This window comes from Salmo salar, chromosome 12, assembly GCF_965601325.2.
Source record: "Salmo salar chromosome 12, fSalSal1, whole genome shotgun sequence".
In the NCBI taxonomy this organism is placed as follows: Eukaryota; Metazoa; Chordata; class Actinopteri; order Salmoniformes; family Salmonidae; genus Salmo; species Salmo salar.
Window position 1 is genome coordinate 77,438,492 of NC_138302.1, and position 20,999 is coordinate 77,459,490.

The 20,999-nt window shown below is 42.8% G+C and overlaps 1 protein-coding gene across 3 annotated transcripts; it reads right to left on the reverse strand.

The window, feature by feature from the left end:
* Positions 1 to 1,779: 1,779 nt before the first annotated feature.
* Positions 1,780 to 19,785, reverse strand: LOC106565871 (leucine-rich repeats and immunoglobulin-like domains protein 2). 3 transcript variants are annotated; one of them, XM_045691745.2, is made up of 18 exons: positions 19,124 to 19,286; positions 18,159 to 18,233; positions 17,268 to 17,457; positions 16,276 to 16,410; positions 15,890 to 16,033; positions 15,460 to 15,603; positions 11,382 to 11,525; positions 10,982 to 11,125; positions 10,110 to 10,190; positions 9,944 to 10,015; positions 9,674 to 9,742; positions 9,373 to 9,536; positions 8,939 to 9,250; positions 8,482 to 8,763; positions 7,623 to 8,345; positions 4,793 to 4,933; positions 4,331 to 4,617; positions 1,780 to 3,995 (listed from the first exon to the last, which is right to left on the reverse strand). In XM_045691745.2, the coding sequence occupies exons 3-17, from the start codon at positions 17,330 to 17,332 to the stop codon at positions 4,454 to 4,456; spliced, it is 2,784 nt and encodes a 927-aa protein (XP_045547701.1). In that variant the 5' UTR covers positions 17,333 to 17,457; positions 18,159 to 18,233; positions 19,124 to 19,286; the 3' UTR covers positions 1,780 to 3,995; positions 4,331 to 4,453. The 3 variants fall into 3 exon arrangements, with proteins under 3 accessions (XP_045547701.1, XP_013988970.3, XP_013988971.1); XM_014133495.3 differs by lacking the exon at positions 17,268 to 17,457 and having other exon boundaries at positions 19,124 to 19,785; XM_014133496.3 differs by lacking the exon at positions 19,124 to 19,286 and having other exon boundaries at positions 17,268 to 17,478.
* Between the last annotated feature and the right edge of the window lie 1,214 nt (positions 19,786 to 20,999).

Sequence of the window (20,999 nt, forward strand, 5' to 3'; positions counted from 1 at the left end):
AAAGAATATCCAGATATGTATTAACTCTGCAGTGCAGCCTATACGGTGTGTCACGTTCCAAAGTGCTTGCCTGCATACCAGCATTTATCTGGATGAAACATAAAATCGTGAGATGTGTGTTTGGTTAGTGAGATGATGCCACCCTGGACATTGTATTTAATAATTAGTTGAGTGGTGGAGGGTGGTGAGCAGCACTGCCATGATGATGCCTTTGGTGAGGTCTAGGAATTGACTCACTTACACCCAGTTCTGTTTTACCCACCCTGAAAAGCACAAAGACTCAATGATTAGTCAAACTCTGATACTTCTCTACATACTCTGTTCAACAGCAGCAATATATGCACCTAATAGTGTTGGTGTGGGAGGAGGAAAAGGCATACTTTTTAAGACCAATATCCATGAAAATATGATTACCTTTTAAAGTGAGCATGGACTCATTGCAGGTGGCTGTTGTGTGACAACACAATGCCACAGATGTCTCAATTTGAGGGAGCATGCAATTGGCATGCTGACTGCAGGAATGTCCAACAGAGCTGTTGCCAGATCATTTAAAATGTTAATTTCTCAACCATAAGATGCCTCCAATGTCACTTTTGGGAATTTGGCAGTACTTCCAACTGGCCACACAACCACAGACCACATGTAACCACGCCAGCCCAGGACCTCCACATCTGGCTGAGCCTGGCTCCCCAGTGGGTGGGCCTATGCTCTCACAGGCCCACCCATAGCTACACCCCTACCCAGTCATGTGAAACTAGGGCCTAGTTAACTTATTTCCGATCCTGTAGGTTCATGCTCTACAACATTCGCAGAGTACGACCCTGCCTCACACAGGAAGCGGCGCAGGTCCTAATCCAGGCACTTGTCATCTCCCGTCTGGATTACTGCAACTCGTTGTTGGCTGGGCTCCCTGCCTGTGCCATTAAACCCCTACTACTCATCCAGAATGCCGCAGCCCGTCTGGTGTTCAACCTTCCCAAGTTCTCTCACGTCACCCCGCTCCTCCGCTCTCTCCACTGGCTTCCAGTCGAAGCTCGCATCCGCTACAAGACCATGGTGCTTGCCTACGGAGCTGTGAGGGGAACGGCACCTCCGTACCTTCAGGCTCTGATCAGGCCCTACACCCAAACAAGGGCACTGCGTTCATCCACCTCTGGCCTGCTCGCCTCCCTACCTCTGAGGAAGCACAGTTCCCGCTCAGCCCGGTCAAAACTGTTCGCTGCTCTGGCACCCCAATGGTGGAACAAGCTCCCTCACGACGCCAGGACAGCGGAGTCAATCACCACCTTCCGGAGACACCTGAAACCCCACCTCTTTAAGGAATACCTGGGATAGGATAAAGTAATCCTTCTAACCCCCCCTTAAAAGATTTAGATGCACTATTGTAAAGTGGTTGTTCCACTTGATATTATAAGGTGAATGCACCAATTTGTAAGTCGCTCTGGATAAGAGCGTCTGCTAAATGACTTAAATGTAAATTTCAATTGACTGATTTCCTTCTATGAACTGTAACCTAGTAAAAATCACTGAAATTGTTGCATGTTGCTTTTATATTTTTGTTCAATATAAAATCCAACATTCAGTAGAGCAAACCCACAATGGACTCGGATTAGAGAACTGTTTCTACCAGATGCAAGGAGTGCGTTAAAAAAAAAAAAAAAAAAAAGTGACTAAGCTATCGGCAACAATTACTACCTTGAATTGAAATGCTTTAATTATCCAGCAGAAAATGTAATCTGTGTATTATCTCTTTTCATGCCAATATTGAATCCAGTGGCATGTGGCTAGAATGATTTATTTTGGTATACAAGGGATGACCTGGTTTATAGAACTTCAAAACCATGGACTTTTGAAAAGAAGCCACAACAAAAATCAATTGTGTACAAGAATCATGTGCAAAGTCACGTACCAGAGAGACAAAGAGCAGTTTGAGACCAACTGCAACATTGACAAAAGGAGTCCTTTTTGATCAAACTCAAAATACGAAAATGTACCAGATGCATTATCAAGCAAAGTCACACGGAATGTCTTATCAAAAAGTTACGATTTTAGCATGAATGCATTGTGTAACATAAGAAACAATCCTACACGGAAATGTATAACTGTCAACATGGTAGAGGCAGGAATAAAAGCATAGTAGTTGACATACACGTAAAAGAAACCAGCAATGAAAGTGTGCACGAGAGAGAGGAAATGCAATCATGTTTGGCTGAATCGGAAGTGCAATAATTGTGAGATTTCAAAAGGTGTAAAAGAATGACTAAAGGACGGATTCAACCAAACTTGTCAGGGCAATGTTCATGTAGTATCTTTGTTTGTATAGCCTTCACACATCTACATCTTATTCTGAAGTATCTCTGTTCCATTGCCAAAATGATTGTTATTTTATTTGAGCAAAGGAAACAGGTGTGATTTAAATGAAAGACAACCCTTATTAAACATCTTGGTTTTAGCTAGATGAAATTTGTACCAACATTTTGGGCCAAATCCTGACTTGAGATCTACATGCTTTCCACAATGTTGTGAAAATCTACCCTCTCAAGTTAGGAATCACCCTGGAGTGACTACAAAAATTCTGACATGCACACAAAAAACAAATCTAACTTACTGCAGGTTAGGACAAAAATAATTCCAACTACCTTCTTAGGGTTTGAGGGACGTAGTTGTGAGTATACATAAACGTTTAATCAATACAATACATTCTTCACAGTCCCAAGGTTAAATCTGGCCAGTATCTAGGGTCGATGAAATTGGGGGTAAAGGCATATATTATCCATTAGGAATCTAAAATGGCATACACACTGCATAATAAAACACACCATGTATGAGGTAAGTGCCTATAAAATAACCTTTTGAGAGGAAATGATGATCAGTGCATATAAGTGATTAGAAACCATAGGGTTACCTGATGGAGGGTTACTGAGAATGCCTGTTGAAAACCATCTGAAAGATGACCATTAAAGAGAGGCCACCTGAACCATGACTGTCAAAATAATGTGCAATACTGAATATTTTCTTTGCTTCGACAGTGTGTTTTCATACAACAACAAAAAACATGAGTAACTGTCGGTACGACTGCCTCTATTTGACCCAAGGCAAAACAATCTTAGCTTAAGAGACATAGATAGATGAAAATTCTCACACATCTAGTGTCATTGTCTCTGGGTTTGCATAATAGTAGACGATTACAGTCAATACGGATGGCTAGAGGGGGGATTCATTCAGTGATCCTATAGGTATGCACCACTCACTGCTGAACAAGAAACAACTGGGGTCTCTTTGACCCCTCTAGTCCTGGATGAGAGGAAGCAATGTCCTGGACTTGTAACTTAAATCACGAAGTGTGCTCCAACAAAACTGTACCAAGAATGTGGCATCTGCAAGCAGAAAGCACAACTGGGGCATCCATCAACACTGCTGCCAATCCACCTTCCAGGCAGTACGTCGTGAGAGCACGTTCAAATTCTGACAACTCAAAAAAGGCAGCATCCAACATTTCTCTTTGACACATACATTCATAGCTTCCTCTAGAATGAGAGGGAGGAAGGGGAGGTGGAGGGAATCAGGGTGCGTAATTCACCTGTTCAGTTCTTAAGCCCTAGATATGGTCCTTTTTCAAAATCATAGGAGCAAATAGTCTCTGTGTGACTGAAATAATCTAAACATACAAGAAAGCATTTTTGGCAGAGAGTGGTCTCTTTGGAGGTAGTGGCTGAAGAAGAGGACCCAGTGAGAGAGGATGGCAGGGTGTATAGGGAAGGGGGCAGAGCTCTATGTGGGGGCCTGGATGTGCTGCTGAGACGTAGTCCTATAAGAGGCACTTCTGTGGTATTGTGTGCTCTGGGGAAGGGAGAGCTCCACCTCCACACTCCTCTCCCTCAGCAACTGAAGATGCCTAGGGAGTTGTGTGCACAGTCACTGGCTGCTGTGACAGACCTGGTTGGGGCACTGTAGGCAAGTCCTCCCCTTTGCCCCAAAACGACCTGGGGGAACATCTGCAGAGACCAAATAGACATCAAATCAAAAAAATGTAATTGTATTTGTCACATGCCAAATACAACAGGTGAAATGCTTACATTACTCAACAGAAAGGATTTGCATCCATAGAGGAGCTCATAGACTTCAACGTGTCGGTATCTGAAAGTTGACTTGTCAAAATGAGCGTCTGCGAGCTCACGGTTTAGAATTCATGTCTGTCAGTTCACAGTATGTCTGAGGTCACTGTTAAATAACAGGTCTGTGAGATCACTTTCAAAACATATCTCTGTGAGCTCACTGTTGACATGCATGCCACTAAGGTCCGTCAGGCAGTCTGTAGCTGATCTCTCACCGGTGCTGTAGTGTTGTTCTGGGGGCCAGAGGGCTTTGCTCAGCCTCTTGGTGAGGAAGACTGAGGAGTTGTGGCTGGTGAGGAGTCCTGGTTGTTGATGAGGGCTGTGTCCTCATGCTGGCCTCACTGCTCCCTATAGGGCTGCTTGGGAAGGTGGGCTATGATGCCAGAGAGACCCTTGTCCAGGGGGTCATCCTCGGCCAGGTAGGCGTAGTACTCCCGGGTCCGAGAGTACATGTTAGCGTTGTCGTAGCAGTCCGAGCAGATGACCAGCGGCCCTGCACCACCTGTTGAGGACAATCTATTTCATCAAACTCTTGCTCTATAACAAACCCCACTATCTGATGGAGACATAGACCTTTCAACAAACTGTGATGAAAAAGCCATTGTTCATCTGTGCATTCAAGAGGATACATACAAGAGATTAATAAGTTGTTTGTTGGTTCTCATAACTAAACCGACCTGTCGACACCCCAGCCAGTCCCTCGCGTGGCTGCCCAGGATGGAAGCTGCTTTGTCCCGTGAACAGAGAGCCCACGCGGCAGTGCAGCATCCCGTTGGCCTCGGTGTCCACCTCGCTGCCTGTGTCACTGTAGCACACACCTGGACAACACACAAACAGGATGGTGACTCACTCAACCTTTTCACTGGTCAGGTGCAATAGTTGACCTGGCATTTAAAATTCAGAACAAGTTAGTTGGGAACAGATCTATAAAAACAATAACTGGCATCAATCCATTTGTTTCAATTTAAGCTATAACATAAAATACTTGCTAAAAAGAAGAATGCTCAATATATGAGTCATTGAACAGTCAGACTTGTGCAGACTCTGCCACGAGGTAACATAATCAATAGATAATATATTCTGTCCATCGGTGGTTTGCTTTTGGAGTCAGGTCCAGGAATGGTTGTAACGTCATAATGTCAGAGTTCAGATGGACCTGCAAACTGTATTGTTAGGGGATCTGAAAAACCACAATCAGTCAATGGGAAATATCGTTATTCTCTTGGGTAAAGTATTGATTTTTAGGGCAATATTGCTAGAAAGAGGAATATAGGAATAGATGCATATTTAACTACATGAAGTAATGTCTGTTCGCTGCTCTGGCATCCCAATGGTGGAACAAGCTCCCTCACGACGCCAGGACAGCGGAGTCAATCACCACCTTCCGGAGACACCTGAAACCCCACCTCTTTAAGGAATACCTGGGATAGGATAAAGTAATCCTTCTAACCCCCCCTTAAAAGATTTAGATGCACTATTGTAAAGTGGTTGCTGCACTGGATATTATAAGGTGAATGCACCAATTTGTAAGTCGCTCTGGATAAGAGGGTCTGCTAAATGACTTAAATGTAAATGTAAAAATGTCCGTTAGTTTACTCCAATCAGGGTAGGGATGGTAGGGTTGGGCGAAGAAAAAAAAAAAAAGTATATATATACAGTGGGGGAAAAAAGTATTTGATCCCCTGCTGATTTTGTATGTTTGCCCACTGTCTATAATTTTAATGGTAGGTTTATTTGAACAGTGAGAGACAGAATAACAACAAAAATATCCAGAAAAACGCATGTCAAAAATGTTATAAATTGATTTGCATTTTAATGAGGGAAATAAGGATTTGACCCCCTCTCTATCAGAAAGATTTCTGGCTCCCAGGTGTCTTTTATACAGGTAACGAGCTGAGATTAGGAGCACACTCTTAAAGGGAGTGCTCCTAAACGCAGCTTGTTACCTGTATAAAAGACAATCAATCAGATTCCAAACTCTCCACCATGGCCAAGATCAAAGAGCTCTCCAAGGATGTCAGGGACAAGATTGTAGACCTACATAAGGCTGGAATGGGCTACAAGACCATCGCCAAGCAGCTTGGTGAGAAGGTGACAACATTTGGTGCGATTATTCGCAAATGGAAGAAACACAAAAGAACTGTCAATATCCCTCAGCCTGGGGCTCCATGCAAGATCTCACCTCGTGGAGTTGCAATGATCATGAGAACGGTGAGGAATCAGCCCAGAACTACACGGGAGTATCTTGTCAATGATCTCAAGGTAGCTGGGACCATAGTCACCAAGAAAACAATTGGTAACACAGTACGCCGTGAAGGACTGAAATCCTGCAGCGTCCCCCTGCTCAAGAATACATATACAGGCCCGTCTGAAGTCTGCCAATGAACATTGAATGACTCAGAGGACAACTGGTGAAAGTGTTGTGGTCAGATGAGACCAAAATGGAGCTCTTTGACATCAACTCAACTCGCCGTGTTTGGAGGAGGAGGAATGCTGCCTATAACCCCAAGAACACCATCTCCACCGTCAAACACGGAGGTGGAAACATTATGCTTTGGGGGTGTTTTTCTGCTAAGGGGACAGGACAACTTCACCGCATCAAAGGGACGATGGACGGGGCCATGTACCGTCAAATCTTGGGTGAAAACCTCCTTCCCTCAGCCAGGGCATTGAAAATGGGTCGTGGATGGGTATTCCAGCATGACAATGACCCAAAACACACGGCCAAGGCAACAAAGGAGTGGCTCAAGAAGAAGCACATTAAGGTCCTGGAGTAGCCTAGCCAGTCTTCAGACCTTAATCCCATAGAAAATCTGTGGAGGGAGCTGAAGGTTCGAGTTGCCAAACATCAGCCTCGAAACCTTAATGACTTGGAGAAGATCTGCAAAGAGGAGTGGGACAAAATCCCTCCTGAGGTGTGTGCAAACCTGGTGACCAACTACAAGAAACGTCTGACCTCTGATTGCCAACAAGGGTTTTGCCACCAAGTACTAAGTCATGTTTTGCAGAGGGGTCAAATACTTATTTCCCTCATTAAAATGCAAATCATTTTATAACATTTTTGACATGCGTTTTTCTGGATTTTTTTGTTGTTATTCTGTCGCTCACTGTTGAAATAAACCTACTATTAAAATTATAGACTGATCATTTCTTTGTAAGTGGGCAAACGTACAAAATCAGCAGGGGATCAAATACTTTTCCCCCCCCGTGTGTGTGTGTATGTATGTATGTATGTATGTATGTATGTATGTATGTATGTATGCATGCATGTATATATATATTATCATCACAAAAATAAAGTGGGAGTAGAAATGATGCAAACAATTAAATTGATAACCCAAAATCCATCTGCAATATTAAAGCTGACCTACCCCCTAAAAAAAACAAAAGAAAATCAGAAGAACAGTCAGACTGAGTACAAAAACAGATAATTACATTGTAATGTCAAAGGGCCTCAGATGAAGGAGACGGATAGTGAATCTGGGAAGTAAGTATAGTTAAAGTTACCGTCAGTTCCCTTGTGGACGTAGCCAGTTCCCTTGTGGACGTAGCCAGTTCCCTTGTGGACGTAGCCAGTTCCCTTGTGGACGTAGCCAGTTCCCTTGTGGACGTAGCCAGTTCCCTTGTGGACGTAGCCAGTTCCCTTGTGGACGTAGCCGTTGGACAGTGGTGGCATGAGCTGCTGGTGGCTCCCTGCTTCAGAGTTGGTGTATCCCTCCTGAGGCTCAGACAGCGTTCCCTGAGAGGACAGGTAGCTGGGGATGTCTACCGGCAGGTTCATCTCGTCTGAGTTGGTGATGCTGTAGTCCTCGCTCTTCCTTCGCATGTGGTAGATGACGATGACCCAGACCAGCGAGGTGCCCACCACGCAGCAGACCACCACGATCACCATGATGCCCACCGTGTTCCAGCTATCCTTGTTGTAGCCGCCCGCAGTGTCGCATTTGTTGGGCGAGGGCGATATGCTGAGGTAGATATGGCCGCGCTCCGTGCCCAGCGTGTTGGACATGATGCACGTGTACTTCCCTGTGTCTGCCGACACAGCGTCCACGATGATGAGGAGCTGGTTGGCGGCGGCAAAGAAGTGTCGCTCGGTGAGGACCAGGGGCCCGTCATCCTTGGTCCAGTTGAGGCGGGGTGCTGGGCTTCCGCCTGCGATACACTGGAGCACTGCCGTCTCCCTACGAGCTACCGTCCTGTCCTCCAGGGGACGCATGAAGGACGGAGTTTCTGGGAGGAGAGAGATTTACATTTAACATACAGTAGTTCACATTCAGTGATCATTTATCAAATTATGAACAGATGTGATTCATAAAGAAACACTAAGGTCAGTAAACTATGCCAGGCAGGTAAGAATGAAGCTCACCTAGCACAGTGAGTGTAGCGTTGGCAGACAGGCTCCCTGCAGCGTTCTGGGCTGTGCAGCTGTACACCCCCATATCCTCCGTCTTTACATTGGCAATGAAGAAGATGTCATCGTCTGGCATGACGTGCATCCTTCTCTCCCGGGCAGCAGGGAAGTCTGTGCCCCCGTCTTTCTGCCAGGCGATCTGGGGTGATGGGTGACCCTCGGCAGCACACTCCAGCCTGGCCATGGTGCCCGTGCGTATGGTCAGGTCCATCGGAGTCTTCAGAAAGGACGGCAGCTCTGAGGGAGAGGGGAAATGAAAAGAAAGTAGTTAAGAACCTGTTGAAGACAGCTTTCAATAGATGTCTTTCGAAACAACCATGCAAGCTCGAACTTCAACAGCTAAATGCCAAGGAACAAGTCAGATATTAATCAGTAAAAACTCATCAGGAGAGAAAACCAAAAGTTTCTTCACCATTGACTGTGAGCTTGGCCCTGTTGGAGTAGTTAGAGCCAAAGTGGTTCGAGACAACACACTGGTAGCGTCCTTCGTCTGTGAAGTTGACGTTGAGGAGATGCAGCACGGTGGTGTAGAACAGCTTTCCCTCCTGGTAGCGGGCGTAATTCTGCACCTCTGCGTCACACAGCACCTCCCCGTCCTTCCTCCAGGCCGTGGCCATGGGGGAGTCACTGCTGCTGGATGCCAGGCAGCTCAGAGTCACATTGGTCCCACGCAGGGCAGTGGCGGTGTCAGGGTGGTCAGTGATCCGGGGCTTTGGGAAGTCATCTGTGGGAAAGAGTGGAGAGAGAGGGCCATGATATTAAATAAATAAGTTATGGGATAATTGTCCCAGTACGTGAGATCTGGTCCAGACTAGATAAAGCAGGGTAGGTAGCTAGGTGACTGACCACAGACCAGCTCCTCCAGGCTGACAGACAGGACGTTACGGCCCAGCAGGCTGGCAGGGTGAGCACACATAGCGGAGACAGACTGCAGGAAGCGGTTGTCAGTCAACCATGGGCCCAGCCACTGCAGTTGGCAGTCACACAGCAGGCTGCTAGTGTTCAGAAAACTGAGGACAGGACAGTCATATCGCATTTTTCCATCATTCTTGAATTTGTGAATGTATTCTATACAGAAAATATTATTGTAAAATCTGCCACAAGGACTCCCAAGACGTCACCTCAGAAATTAGTACTTCTTACTCACAACACTTTTAAGTTCATGTGAGACAATGAATCAGGGTGGATGGACATGATCCCATTCTTGCTCAGGTCCCTGTTGATGAAAATAAATATGAATGAAGTGCTGCGCTAGCACCATGACACTATCAAAGTGGCATCTTATGATACTAGCACAATAAAACAGATGCACTGGGGTAATCAGAAACATCTCTCTCGGTCTTGAAGTGATAGCTGCTGAATCGTCTTAATGGGGACCAACCATCCCTCAGAGTGGCTTGGCTATAGAGGTACTTACAAGTGATCTAGTTCCTCCAGACTCTCAAAGGCTTCCTTTGTGATAGATTTAATCTTGTTCCGCTGTAGAATCCTGGGGAATAAACAGATTAAATATGCCAACAAATATTCTGCCAATATCAGTATCCATAGCAACAAAAGTAATATATTATGCAGAACACCCTTACAATGTGTTCAGCTTCTTCATTCCAACAAACACACCAATGGAATCCTCAATGGCCCAAGAGATCTCATTATTCCGTATGTCTCTGAAACGCAAACAGAAATATGTAAGAAAAAATATATATTTTCCCCAGAATAAGAAGCACAAAGATCACCCTGATCTGCATTGCTTGGTGATGACACAGTACAAGACAGATAGAAGTTCATTTCTGCTCCGGGTGTCCAAACCAATTTGATTCATTTGGCAAATGTGAAGTGGCATACTTTCCAGAGTGTCATAGCTCATTGCTCCTGCAGTTCTGATGAGGGGATTAATTGGCTGTGTTTAGGTTCATGGGTCCTTCTAAACCCACAGAGGGCTTGTGTTCACAGGACGGGTCATGGGCGCTTTTGTTTCTCCTTGCTCATGCCTGGGTGGATCTCAAAGGTCCTTAACTCTCTAATTCCCCCTGCTACGGACAGCCCAGGGATGTGTGCTGACCCAGAGCCCTGACCTCCCTCTTTATGCAGCTCAATGCCTTCTTGGAACTCAGCATGTCAATGAATGTGTTAGTGCTCCCTCCTCCACTTCCCAGAGGGATTTTGGATGAAAAGGTAGTATTTTGTTAATTGAGCCTTTCTGGTATTCTTCATGGCTCAGAGGTCTTAAAAGCTAAATTATGCGAATGAGTGGATCTATACTACATGTAAAAGACAAAGACATGATGACGAGAAGATAAATGTTCTACTTACTATACTGCAGTTTAGTGGTCTACCATACAACAGTCTAATAGAGTACCAGTACACTAGGGTACTACTAATTCAACAAAATGAAGACAGGACCAATCTGATATATTAAAAAAACAAATGTTTTTATAGAGTGGTGTGAGGTCCTTACAGTGAGCGCAGATTGGCCAGACTGCTGAAGACTCCCTCTCCCAGGTGGCTGATGGTATTCTCTCCTAGGTTCAGGTTCTCCAGAAGGCGCAGTCCAATGAACGCGGTCTCCTCCAACCGGGTGAGGTGGTTGAAGGACAGATCTCTAAAGAGGACATCCCCAGGAGACAAGCTTGGACAATGGTCTTCGGCAATCATACTGTACTAAAACATCTTGGCCCCTTAAGAATGAGCTGAAATCCATGTGTTAACATCAACATAAATTATCTGCAATACACCCTCCCCAAGTCCCAAATAGATACTGGTCTTTCAGCTTCATAAAGGGGTAACAATAAACCCTAACGCACTCCCATCTCCAACAGTGGGAGAAAAGTGGGGTTGGGGTTAGAAAGAGAACTCACAGCTCCTCCAGCTTTTGGCAGAACTCCCAGGCGTCTGGTCGGATGATGCCGATGGTGTTCTGGTTGACCCGCAGAACATGCAGCATGTGCAGGCCATACAGCCAGCCTTTGTTGACCTCTGTCAAATTGTTGTGCTCCAGCTCTCTTAGAAAACATACAATTTTTTAGTGCCCAATAGAAATTAATGGTAAATAATGTAGTGTCATTTTGGTGTCACTTTTACATTAATGTGGATACTACCATGATTACGGATAGTCTTGAATTAATCGGTAATAATGATGTGTGAGAAAGTTACAGATCACAAATATCATACCCCCAAGACATGCTAACCGCTCACCTTTACAATAACTGGCGAAGTTAGTAATTTTTTTTTGGGGGGGGGGGGGGTGTGGTGTAGAAATTTGTGCATCTAACTTTCTCACTCATCATTATTTACGATTGATTCAGGACTACCCGTAATCATTGTAGCATCCACATTAATTTAGAAGTGTTTAGAAACAGATTATATTCTTATTAACAAAATGAAACAATACATTGTTTACCATTCATTTCTACTGGACATAAAATAATATGAAACACAAACAAAACAAACAGCAAATGCATCCAACAAGTTTGTAGTGTCACAAGATTTATGTAATTTATGTAATCATTACGTTCTAGGAATATGGGACCAAATATGAAACTTCAAACTACTTTAATAGACAAGTTCATTTGTTCCAATACTTGTGGTCCCTTAAATGGGAGGACTATGTATAAAAAGTGCTGTAATTTCTAAATATGGATGAAAATACCCTAATATTAAACCTGACAGTCTGCACTTTAACCTCAGTCATTGTATCAAAGTGCTGGAGTCAAAACAACAAATGTGTCACTGTCCCAATACTTTGTGCTCACTCGGGTTGGACGATGTCTGGAATGCACATCGTCCCATCGTTGTGTTGCCTAGCAACACAGTAACTGATCTGTAATGCAAACTGTCAAGCATAAACCTCTGTTCATGAGACTACATTGTGGAAATCATCTTACCAAGTGTGTATTTTCTTGTGTGCAAATAAATAAATATATATAAACCAATCAATATGGTGATAAGTGGTACCGATTGTTAACTCGAAATGACACAACGACAAGGTTCCAGTTTAACAAAGTTTACTATACCGTATGAACACACTACAAGGTAGCCATTGCACTCTCGGCTAGGACCATTAACGAACAGACTTCCTGCGCAGGCGCACTCTTGACTGAGTGATAGCCCCGTAATAACAGAAATATAGGGATACTTAAAACATGAACTTAACACCGATAACTTTGAATGGTGATTTGGAACCAAACGTTGTAGGCCTACAGTGTGATACGAGACCCCTTTCATTGGTGATTTCGGACAATTTCAACTGAAATCGAGTACGCTTGTTCACCATAGCAGACGTCGCTGGAAAGTCTGCTTGGGAGAGCTAAGCAAACAGTCACTAAGTGAGCAACAGCAGGCCAGCACAGGAGGAGATGATGACCCACTGGCATGGTGGAGGGGGAAAAAGGTTTGACTTCCACTCTTGGACAACGTTGCCCTCAAATACCTTTGCATCTGTGCAAAAAAACGTTCCGCCTTAACGTGTAATATTGTTACTCCACAATCTATTAAAGCCAGAAAAAGTGAACATGCTTGTGTTCCTTGCCAGAAACCTTTAGAAAGGTTAATATATAATGAAAAGAAATAGTCTGGATGGTTCTTCATTGCACTTTTTATTTGTTTAATTTCCAAAGCCTGTATCCACAGACGCCTCTTATTTTAAACAAATGCAGCCTAGGTTAGAATATCTGCTGTATGCCTTACACTTTTTTGGTTAATTTAGAACTTATTTTGTTTACTTTATTTATTGTCATTTGTAGCCCATCCAAATGTGGGTTACTCTTTTTATAAGCAGCATTTATTTATTGTTCCTGCTTATCGAAAGCACTGCTGTGGGAGCTTATGTAATGAGCGCCCACAGGTGATCAGCTCACTGGTCACCATAGCAACACCCACCCGTAGCACACGCTCCAGCAGGTATATTTCACTGGTCATCCCCAAAGCCAACACTTCCTTTGGCCACCTTTCCTTCCAGTTCTCTGCTGCCAATGACTGGAACAAATTGCAACAACAAAAAAATCACTGAAACCTTATATCTCCCCCTCTAACTTCAAGCATCAGCTGTCAGAGCAGCTTACCGATCACTGTACCTTTACACAGCCAATCTGTAAATAGCACACCCAACTACCTCATCCCCCATATTGTTACTTATCCACTTGCTCCTTTGCACCCCAGTATCTCTACTTGCACATCATCATCTGCACAGCTATCACTCCAGTATTATTGCTAAATTGTAATTATTTTACCTCCATGGCCTATTTATTGCCTTACCTCCCTACATTTGCACACACTTTACATAGATTTTTCTAATTGTTATTGACTGTACGTTTGTTTATGTGAAACTCTGCGTTGATGTTTTTGTCGCACTGCTTTGCTTTATCTTGGCCAGGTCGCAGTTGTACTTGTCGCAACTGGCCTACCTGGTTAAATAAAAGGTGAAAGAAATACAAATAAAATGCCCATTGCGCAATTCAAGGATTTGAATAAACACCTCAGTGCTTGAGGCGTCACTACAGACACCCTGGTTCAATTCCAGGCTGTATCACAACTGGCCGTGATTGGGAGTCCCATAGGGTGGCGCACAATTGGCCCAGCATCGTCCGGGTTTGGCTAGTGTAGGCCATCATTGTAAATAAGAATTTGTTCTTAACTGACTTGCCTAGTTAAATAAAAAAGGCTACATAAAAAAATTAAATTAAATTAAAATCCACAATAATATAAATCTGTTTAGAAGTTTAACTTGTACAAGTTACATTTACTGCACATTTTATTGAATTACATTTTTTATTTTGTGTAGGCCTATATTATTGGCTGTTTGGTTTGCAAGGATTTTCCGGCGGCACACAATTTATTTTTCCTAAAGCTTTGGTCAGGTGGAGGCCAGAAACTTCCCATTTGATTATTCTATCTTGCAATTGTTGGTTCTCTCCCTCATTATTCCCATTTCATGTTTTTATTTAGGCTATTCACAAACATTTCTGAGATAGAACTCTTTTACTGGGCTCTTAGATTCATTTGAAAGTAGATCATGAAATATATGCTTAGACCAACAACTCATATTCAAATAAAATGGGGATTGGGAGAAAAAAAAAAAGAAGGGAAATGAAGCTCATAAAACAAGCCAGACAAAGGCGTGTCTGCGGTAAAAGGCCCATGATCATCAGACATAGGCAAGGTGAGCGAGATAAATGTTCTGACATTTTGCACAGCTTTTGACACTCTCCACTCCGTCTACAATATACATACATTGTAGGCCTACTCTTGCATTATGTTAAATAGTAGGCTAAGTCTACCTACATATTTATTGAAAAAGGCTATAGCAAATAGGAATACGTAGGTCATTTGGCTGCGAGCTGCACTGTTGTGCGCTGCCCGACTACGGCGGTGCCAGTCATGTTAAAATATGTAAAAAAAAGTTCTAATATATAAAAACTATTGTCTGTCACATCACGTTGTCGTCAACAATGTCTGTCAAACATAGTTGATTTCCGATTGTATCGTAATATCAGCCAACCCTTAGAGCTCACTATCTCATCGGTGTCATTTCCAATTGGAGCAAATTAAGCATAGTGGGCAGAACAAGCAAGGAGGTGGGCATAACAAAGTACAATCTAGCGAGAAACTATTGGCGTTTGTAACACTCCTAAACAATGCAAATTTTTTTTTTTACTTTGGCAAAGGGTCAAGTCTACTAAACTTAGTGCACTCTGTTCGTGACAGATTGGAGTTTTGGGAAAGAAAACTGAATTGAGAGCAAACGTTTCAAAATGCGAAAATTTGCAGAATGTCGGCCAAGTATTATCTAGCTCCATATTCATTGGACTTCCTCTTATCACCATATTTGATGAACAGATGCTTCAGATTTATACATCCCGTGAGACATCTGGCTCCTCCTATCTGTGCAAATACTGTACTGCTCTTTCTTATAAAAGACTAAAAGGCAGAAGAACTCACAGCTCCTCCATGTTGTTGAGCCCAAAGAAAGCACCGTCCATCAGCTTTGTGATGCCATTCCGCTGCATCTTCAGTGATTTCAGTAAGGCCATCCCTTTGAAGGTCAGGCTGTCCACCATCTTGATCTTGTTGCGCTTCAATTCCCTAGGAAAGAGTCAGAATTGGACAGTTTAGAATAAGTTGTTTCAACTACTATAAAACCGTACTACATACTGAATCTGTGAAAACTAAAAATTCACAATCACGAATGAAAATATATTTAACTAAGGATAGTCCCTCATACAAAAGTATCAAACACATTCAAAAGCTTAACATATGTAGACTAAATCATGTAAGAAACCTACCATCTAGCGAGGGTCTGGTAATTAGGTTTGCACACTGCTCATCATTGCTATAGAAATGGTTTGACTGAAGCAGAACATTGACTTACAGGAACTGCAGCTGGGGAAGCCTGAAAACTTTGTATGGTAGCAGTGTTATTCTGTTCCTGTTCAGCTTCAGAACCAGCAGGGAGCTGGAGATGTTGTCAAAGCAGCCAGGTTCAAGGACACTGATCTTGTTATTGCTTAAATTCCTGGGAGATAGAGATGCAGAAACATTCAATCAGGAAGGGAGATCAGTTTACTTTTACATTACACCTGCATGTATACATTCCAAAGACTTTAAGGTCTTTATTTTGGATTAAGAAGTCACATTAATAAGCCAATAACAAGTAAAGTAGAACACACCCTTTTGGTTGTTGCTGAAACAACAATTTCCTCCCTCCTTAGAAGTTGTCTACTATAGTTGGAAAACAATGCCACAGGCAAGACTCACAAGTATTTCAGCTGCATGGGTGGGAAAGCTCCAGCCTTGATCTCTGAGATGGAGTTAGATGACAGGTCAAGTGTCTCCAAGGATATGTATGGATGCAGCTGATGCATCCACAGCTCTGAGATCCGGTTGTGGACCCTGTGCACAATGAGCAGTAATGTACATAATAATCAACATTAATCTACATAAATACACCATCAATGTGTATTTATACCCAAACCATGGCATAAAGAATGCAGGGTTGGACAGAAGTCCCCCGGCCGGTGATTCCTTTCTTCCGACACTTCCCTATTGCATAGTGCTGGGAAGTTCAGCTCTTTTTACTGACTTATCTTTTCAACTCATTCAGTCAAAATAACAAATCTTTCAACTCATTTCATTCATTTGAGTCAGTCATGCCCATAGCATGCAAACAATGAACTGACAACTCAAAAGTCGTGTCATGATTCTACAAGCCTCTCGTTCACCATAGGTGGCTTATTGCAGCTGTCATTCGTGACAGACGTAAAACGTGTGCTTTAAACAATGTACATTTGTTGATAGGCATGCAAACAAATAAGATTATTCCTTGATACATTAGAAACGAGGTCGAGACCAGTTGTGATTGTAACTGGACTAGGTTGTGAACGACTCTTGGCAGAATGCATTGCTTGACTGAGATGAGGGTGATAAGAAAAATGTCATTGGCGAACTGCAGCCCTCCAAATAATTCCTTCCAAAGTTTGTTGAGCAGTATGTTTTGGTTCTACAAAGCTGTGTCCATAACCTTCAATTAATTACATTCTTTCTTGCACCATGCGATTAATTGTCAGTTCTAAACATGCATTTTTCTTATCTATGCTCATGATCTATACTGAACAAAAATATAAATGCAACATGCAATCATTTCACAGTTCATATAAGGAAATCAGTCAATTTAAATGAATGTATTAGGCCCTAATCTATGGATTTCACATGACTGGGCAGGGGCGCAGCCATTGGTGGGCCTGGCTCACCAATCAGAACGAGCTTCTCCCCACAAAGGCGCTTTATTACAGACAGAAATACTCCTCAGTTTCATCAGCTGCCCAGGTGGCCGATCTCAGACGATCCCGTAGGTGAAGAAGCTGGATGTGGAGGTCCTGGGCTGGCGTGGTAACACGTGGTCTGCGGTTGTGAGGCCGGTTGGAAGTAGTGCCAGATTCTCTAAAACAATGTTGGAGGTGGCTTATGGTAGAGAAATGAATGTTAAATTATCTGGCAACAGCTCTAGTGGACATTCCTGCAGTTAGCATGCCAATTGCACACTCCCTCAAAATTTGAGACATCTGTGGCATTGTGTTGTTTGACAAAACTGCAGATTTTGTCCCCTGCACAAGGTGCACCTGTGTAATGATCATGCTGTCTAATCAGCTTCTTGATATGCCACACCTGTCAGATGGGTGGATTATCTTGGCAAAGGAGAAATGCTCACCAACAGGGATGTAAACAAATGTGTGCAACAAATTTTGGAGAAATAAGCTTTTGTGCGTATGAAATATAAGACCCCAGAAATGTTTCAGTTTATGAAAAAAATGGGACCAACACTTTACATGGTTCGTTTATATTTTTGTTCAGTATATCTTCCTTCGAGCATATGGCAGACAGTTGGTGGTCGAAACAAGTCTCTGGAGCTGCTGAGCCGGAGAAGCGTGTATTAATCCTGCTGTAGGACTCATTGTGGCCAGCACTCGAAGGTCAAACAAACTACTTCAAATAAGGAGTTGCTCAAAAAAACGAATCATGACTCAGTAAAAAGAGTCGTTTGTGAACTGCACATTACTACTATGGCACACATACTACGACAGGACACCTACGAATCACATCACACAACTCACAGAGAGGAGGAGAAAATTGTTTTGACTTACAATGAGAGTGTTGTGATGTTTGGGGTAACTTCTCCAAGGTATGGAACAGTTGTCAGATCATTGTGATTCATAGTGCTGAAAAAGATACCATTAGTTATTACATAGAATTCCATAGACACCTTTCAGTGGACCTTTGGCATCTTTACAAGAAAAACTAAAATGATCACATCCAGATCAGTGGCGGTAAGTGCCTGTCATTCATATTCCATTCACCCAGCTCAATGTAACATCAATAGAATTAGGCTACTTCATGACACTCAATTTCACTACACTCATGAGGTTGCTACAACCTAGCCTATGAATTAAAGTTTACAACGTAGGTGCACAGGTCGAGAGAGAAATTACTAATCCAGGACAGAGTGACACATTCAATACTGCCTATGCACACACTTGCCTGCATCTAGTTGATCTAGGGTGTAATTATTAGTCCAAACAGTTAAAGAGTTTCTATTGGACAAATTCAGGTATGTTTATCCCCGTTTCATTCTGTTTGCTTCCGTTTAAGAAACATTTTTCAACAGAATCTGCGTAATGAATACCTGAATACCCTGATCACACAAACACAGTTCACTTTCATAGCAGCCACATACAAACAGCATGATCACTTTGCTAGTTGTATAATTCATTCGACATCTACGTGCTCTCCTCCTCTCACCATTTCCTTTCGCTTGTGGACTTCAGTGCACAACACAGCTGTCTGTGACCAGGCGAAAAAACCTTTCCGAGCCAAAACGTCATACCCTAACTGCTAAACAGTCTACATCATATTAGCTAACGTCATAACCAACATAACTACTATAACTAATGTGTTAGTAAACCCGCTACAATCATGCAGTACGGTTTACAACAGCAAGCAGTTTTGCAGTTTATACCTGCGGGCTCCAGGTAGCTTGAGGAGCCACTGCAGCTTGTAAACAAAGGTGCTAGCTTGTTACCGATAAACTAGCTAATATTGGACTACTTACAGATGAGTTATCCCATGAGGTGGATCCAGGGGGGCCGCTGCCAACCTTTTCCTATTGCAATCCAGGATTTGGATTTCGTCTGACCCCCTTGGACAAGAGCATGGAGCAGGGCAGGAATCCTGTGCCCAGCAGACACTCAAACTCAACAACAAGAGGGTCGGGGGGATGGGCCAGCCTTCCGCCATTTTAAAAGTCTAATTATCAATACGTGGCTAGTTAGCTTCTGACAATTGTAAAATGTCTAACCGACAACACCAACCGATTCATATAACTTAATATTAATAAAATAAACCCCCTCTTTCACATGTGTCGCATAACATTGCGAACGTTTTTCTTCCAACTTGCCCATGGCAGCCCAGCACGGATTTTTCCTCCTTTCCCTCCGCTTCCAATCTCATCACAAATCCCAAGATAAGTGGCTAGCAGTTAGCATTCTTAAAGTAAACATGAATGTCGATGTTTCCACGGACCAAGTTCATTTGACTTCATATCAAACAGATGTGGATCGTGCAAAGTGTTCTGACTAAACATATTAATTATCTAGCTACCAAAGTATGATTATCCCGAATTATGTTTCGAAGGAACAACAATAGCGATAAAATATAGTGAATCCTGCCTCTTTAGAGCATGTTTACAGCTGTCCTATTGGTCAGTATGCATGCTTCTCAATTATTTTTCTCTTAACTGATTCGATTTTCAATAATAGATAGCTAGGTACTGGTTGAGAGAACGTCAAAAGCTCTCCTTTTATAAAAAGAGCTCATGTCATGCACACATTTATTTTTGATGTTTTACAAAAGTAGAAGTTGTAGTAGACCAGTCTGGGCGGGCTATATTATTATCCCGATAATAAGTAAAACTCAAGCGGCCTGGCCCCGGGCCACATTCAGTTGCAAAACGTTCTCGAACGTTGCAGATAGCAAACCATGAATAGAGCCGCAGTGATTCCTTATTCGCAATGTGGTTTCAGAGCATTTAGTATTATTCTGTATGTAAATTCGAGACACCAAATTGTGTGTATGTTACCTTTTGTATGGTATGTATTTCACATTGTAGTCATTTGGCAGATGCTCTTATCCAGAGTGAGTGTATACATTTGTGTCAATGTCTTATATTTTAGGATTTGCAATTGTACAATATGTTACGAATTAAAATACGGACAATATGTTAAGAATTTGTTGTGGCTAACGTTAGCTAGCTCTAAGGGTTAGGGTTAGCTAACATGCTAAGTAGTTGCAAAGTTGCTAATTAGCATGAGATTTGAACATGCAACCTTTGGGTTACTAGACAGGTAATATAGACCCACCTACATACCTTTCATGTTTGCCTTAATAAGTAACCTATCTTATATAACCATACCAAACTAATTTGAGTGTCCTGGATTTACGTTTGCTATGTTATGACTAGTCTATGAGACCAGTGTTATTCTACATCTCAGAGAGGGATGTTTGTGTAAAGGACATCACGCTGCTTTGCTTTGCTTATCTTAGCAAGTAACACTTCCACTGATATTTTCAACCTGTCCCTGACCGAGTCTGTAATACCAACATTTTTTCAAGCAGACCACCATAGTCCCTGTGCCCAGGAACACTAAGGTAACCTGCCTAAATGACTACTGACCTGTAGCACTCACATCTGTAGCCATGAAATGCTTTGAAAGGCTGGTCATGGCTCACATTAATACCATTATCCCAGAAACCCTAGACCCACTCCAATTTGCATACCGCCCCGACAGATCCACAGATGATGCAATTTATTTTGCACTCCACACTGCACTTTCCCACCTGGACAAAAGGAACACCTACGTGAGAATGCTATTCATTGACTACAGCTCAGTGTTCAACACCATAGTGCCCTCAAAGCTCATCACTAAGCT

Excerpts from the sequence above, each read along its gene's own strand:
- LOC106565871 (XM_014133495.3), bottom strand. The coding sequence starts at position 19,308 with ATGGCGGAAGGCTGGCCCATCCCCCCGACCCTCTTGTTGTTGAGTTTG. Across the intron at positions 11,126-11,381 it reads TGCCAAAAGCTGGAGGAGCT|AGATCTGTCCTTCAACCACC; the intron begins GTGAGTTCTCTT and ends TGTCCTCTTTAG. Across the intron at positions 9,537-9,673 it reads CACATGAACTTAAAAGTGTT|TTTTCTGAACACTAGCAGCC; the intron begins GTGAGTAAGAAG and ends TCCTGTCCTCAG.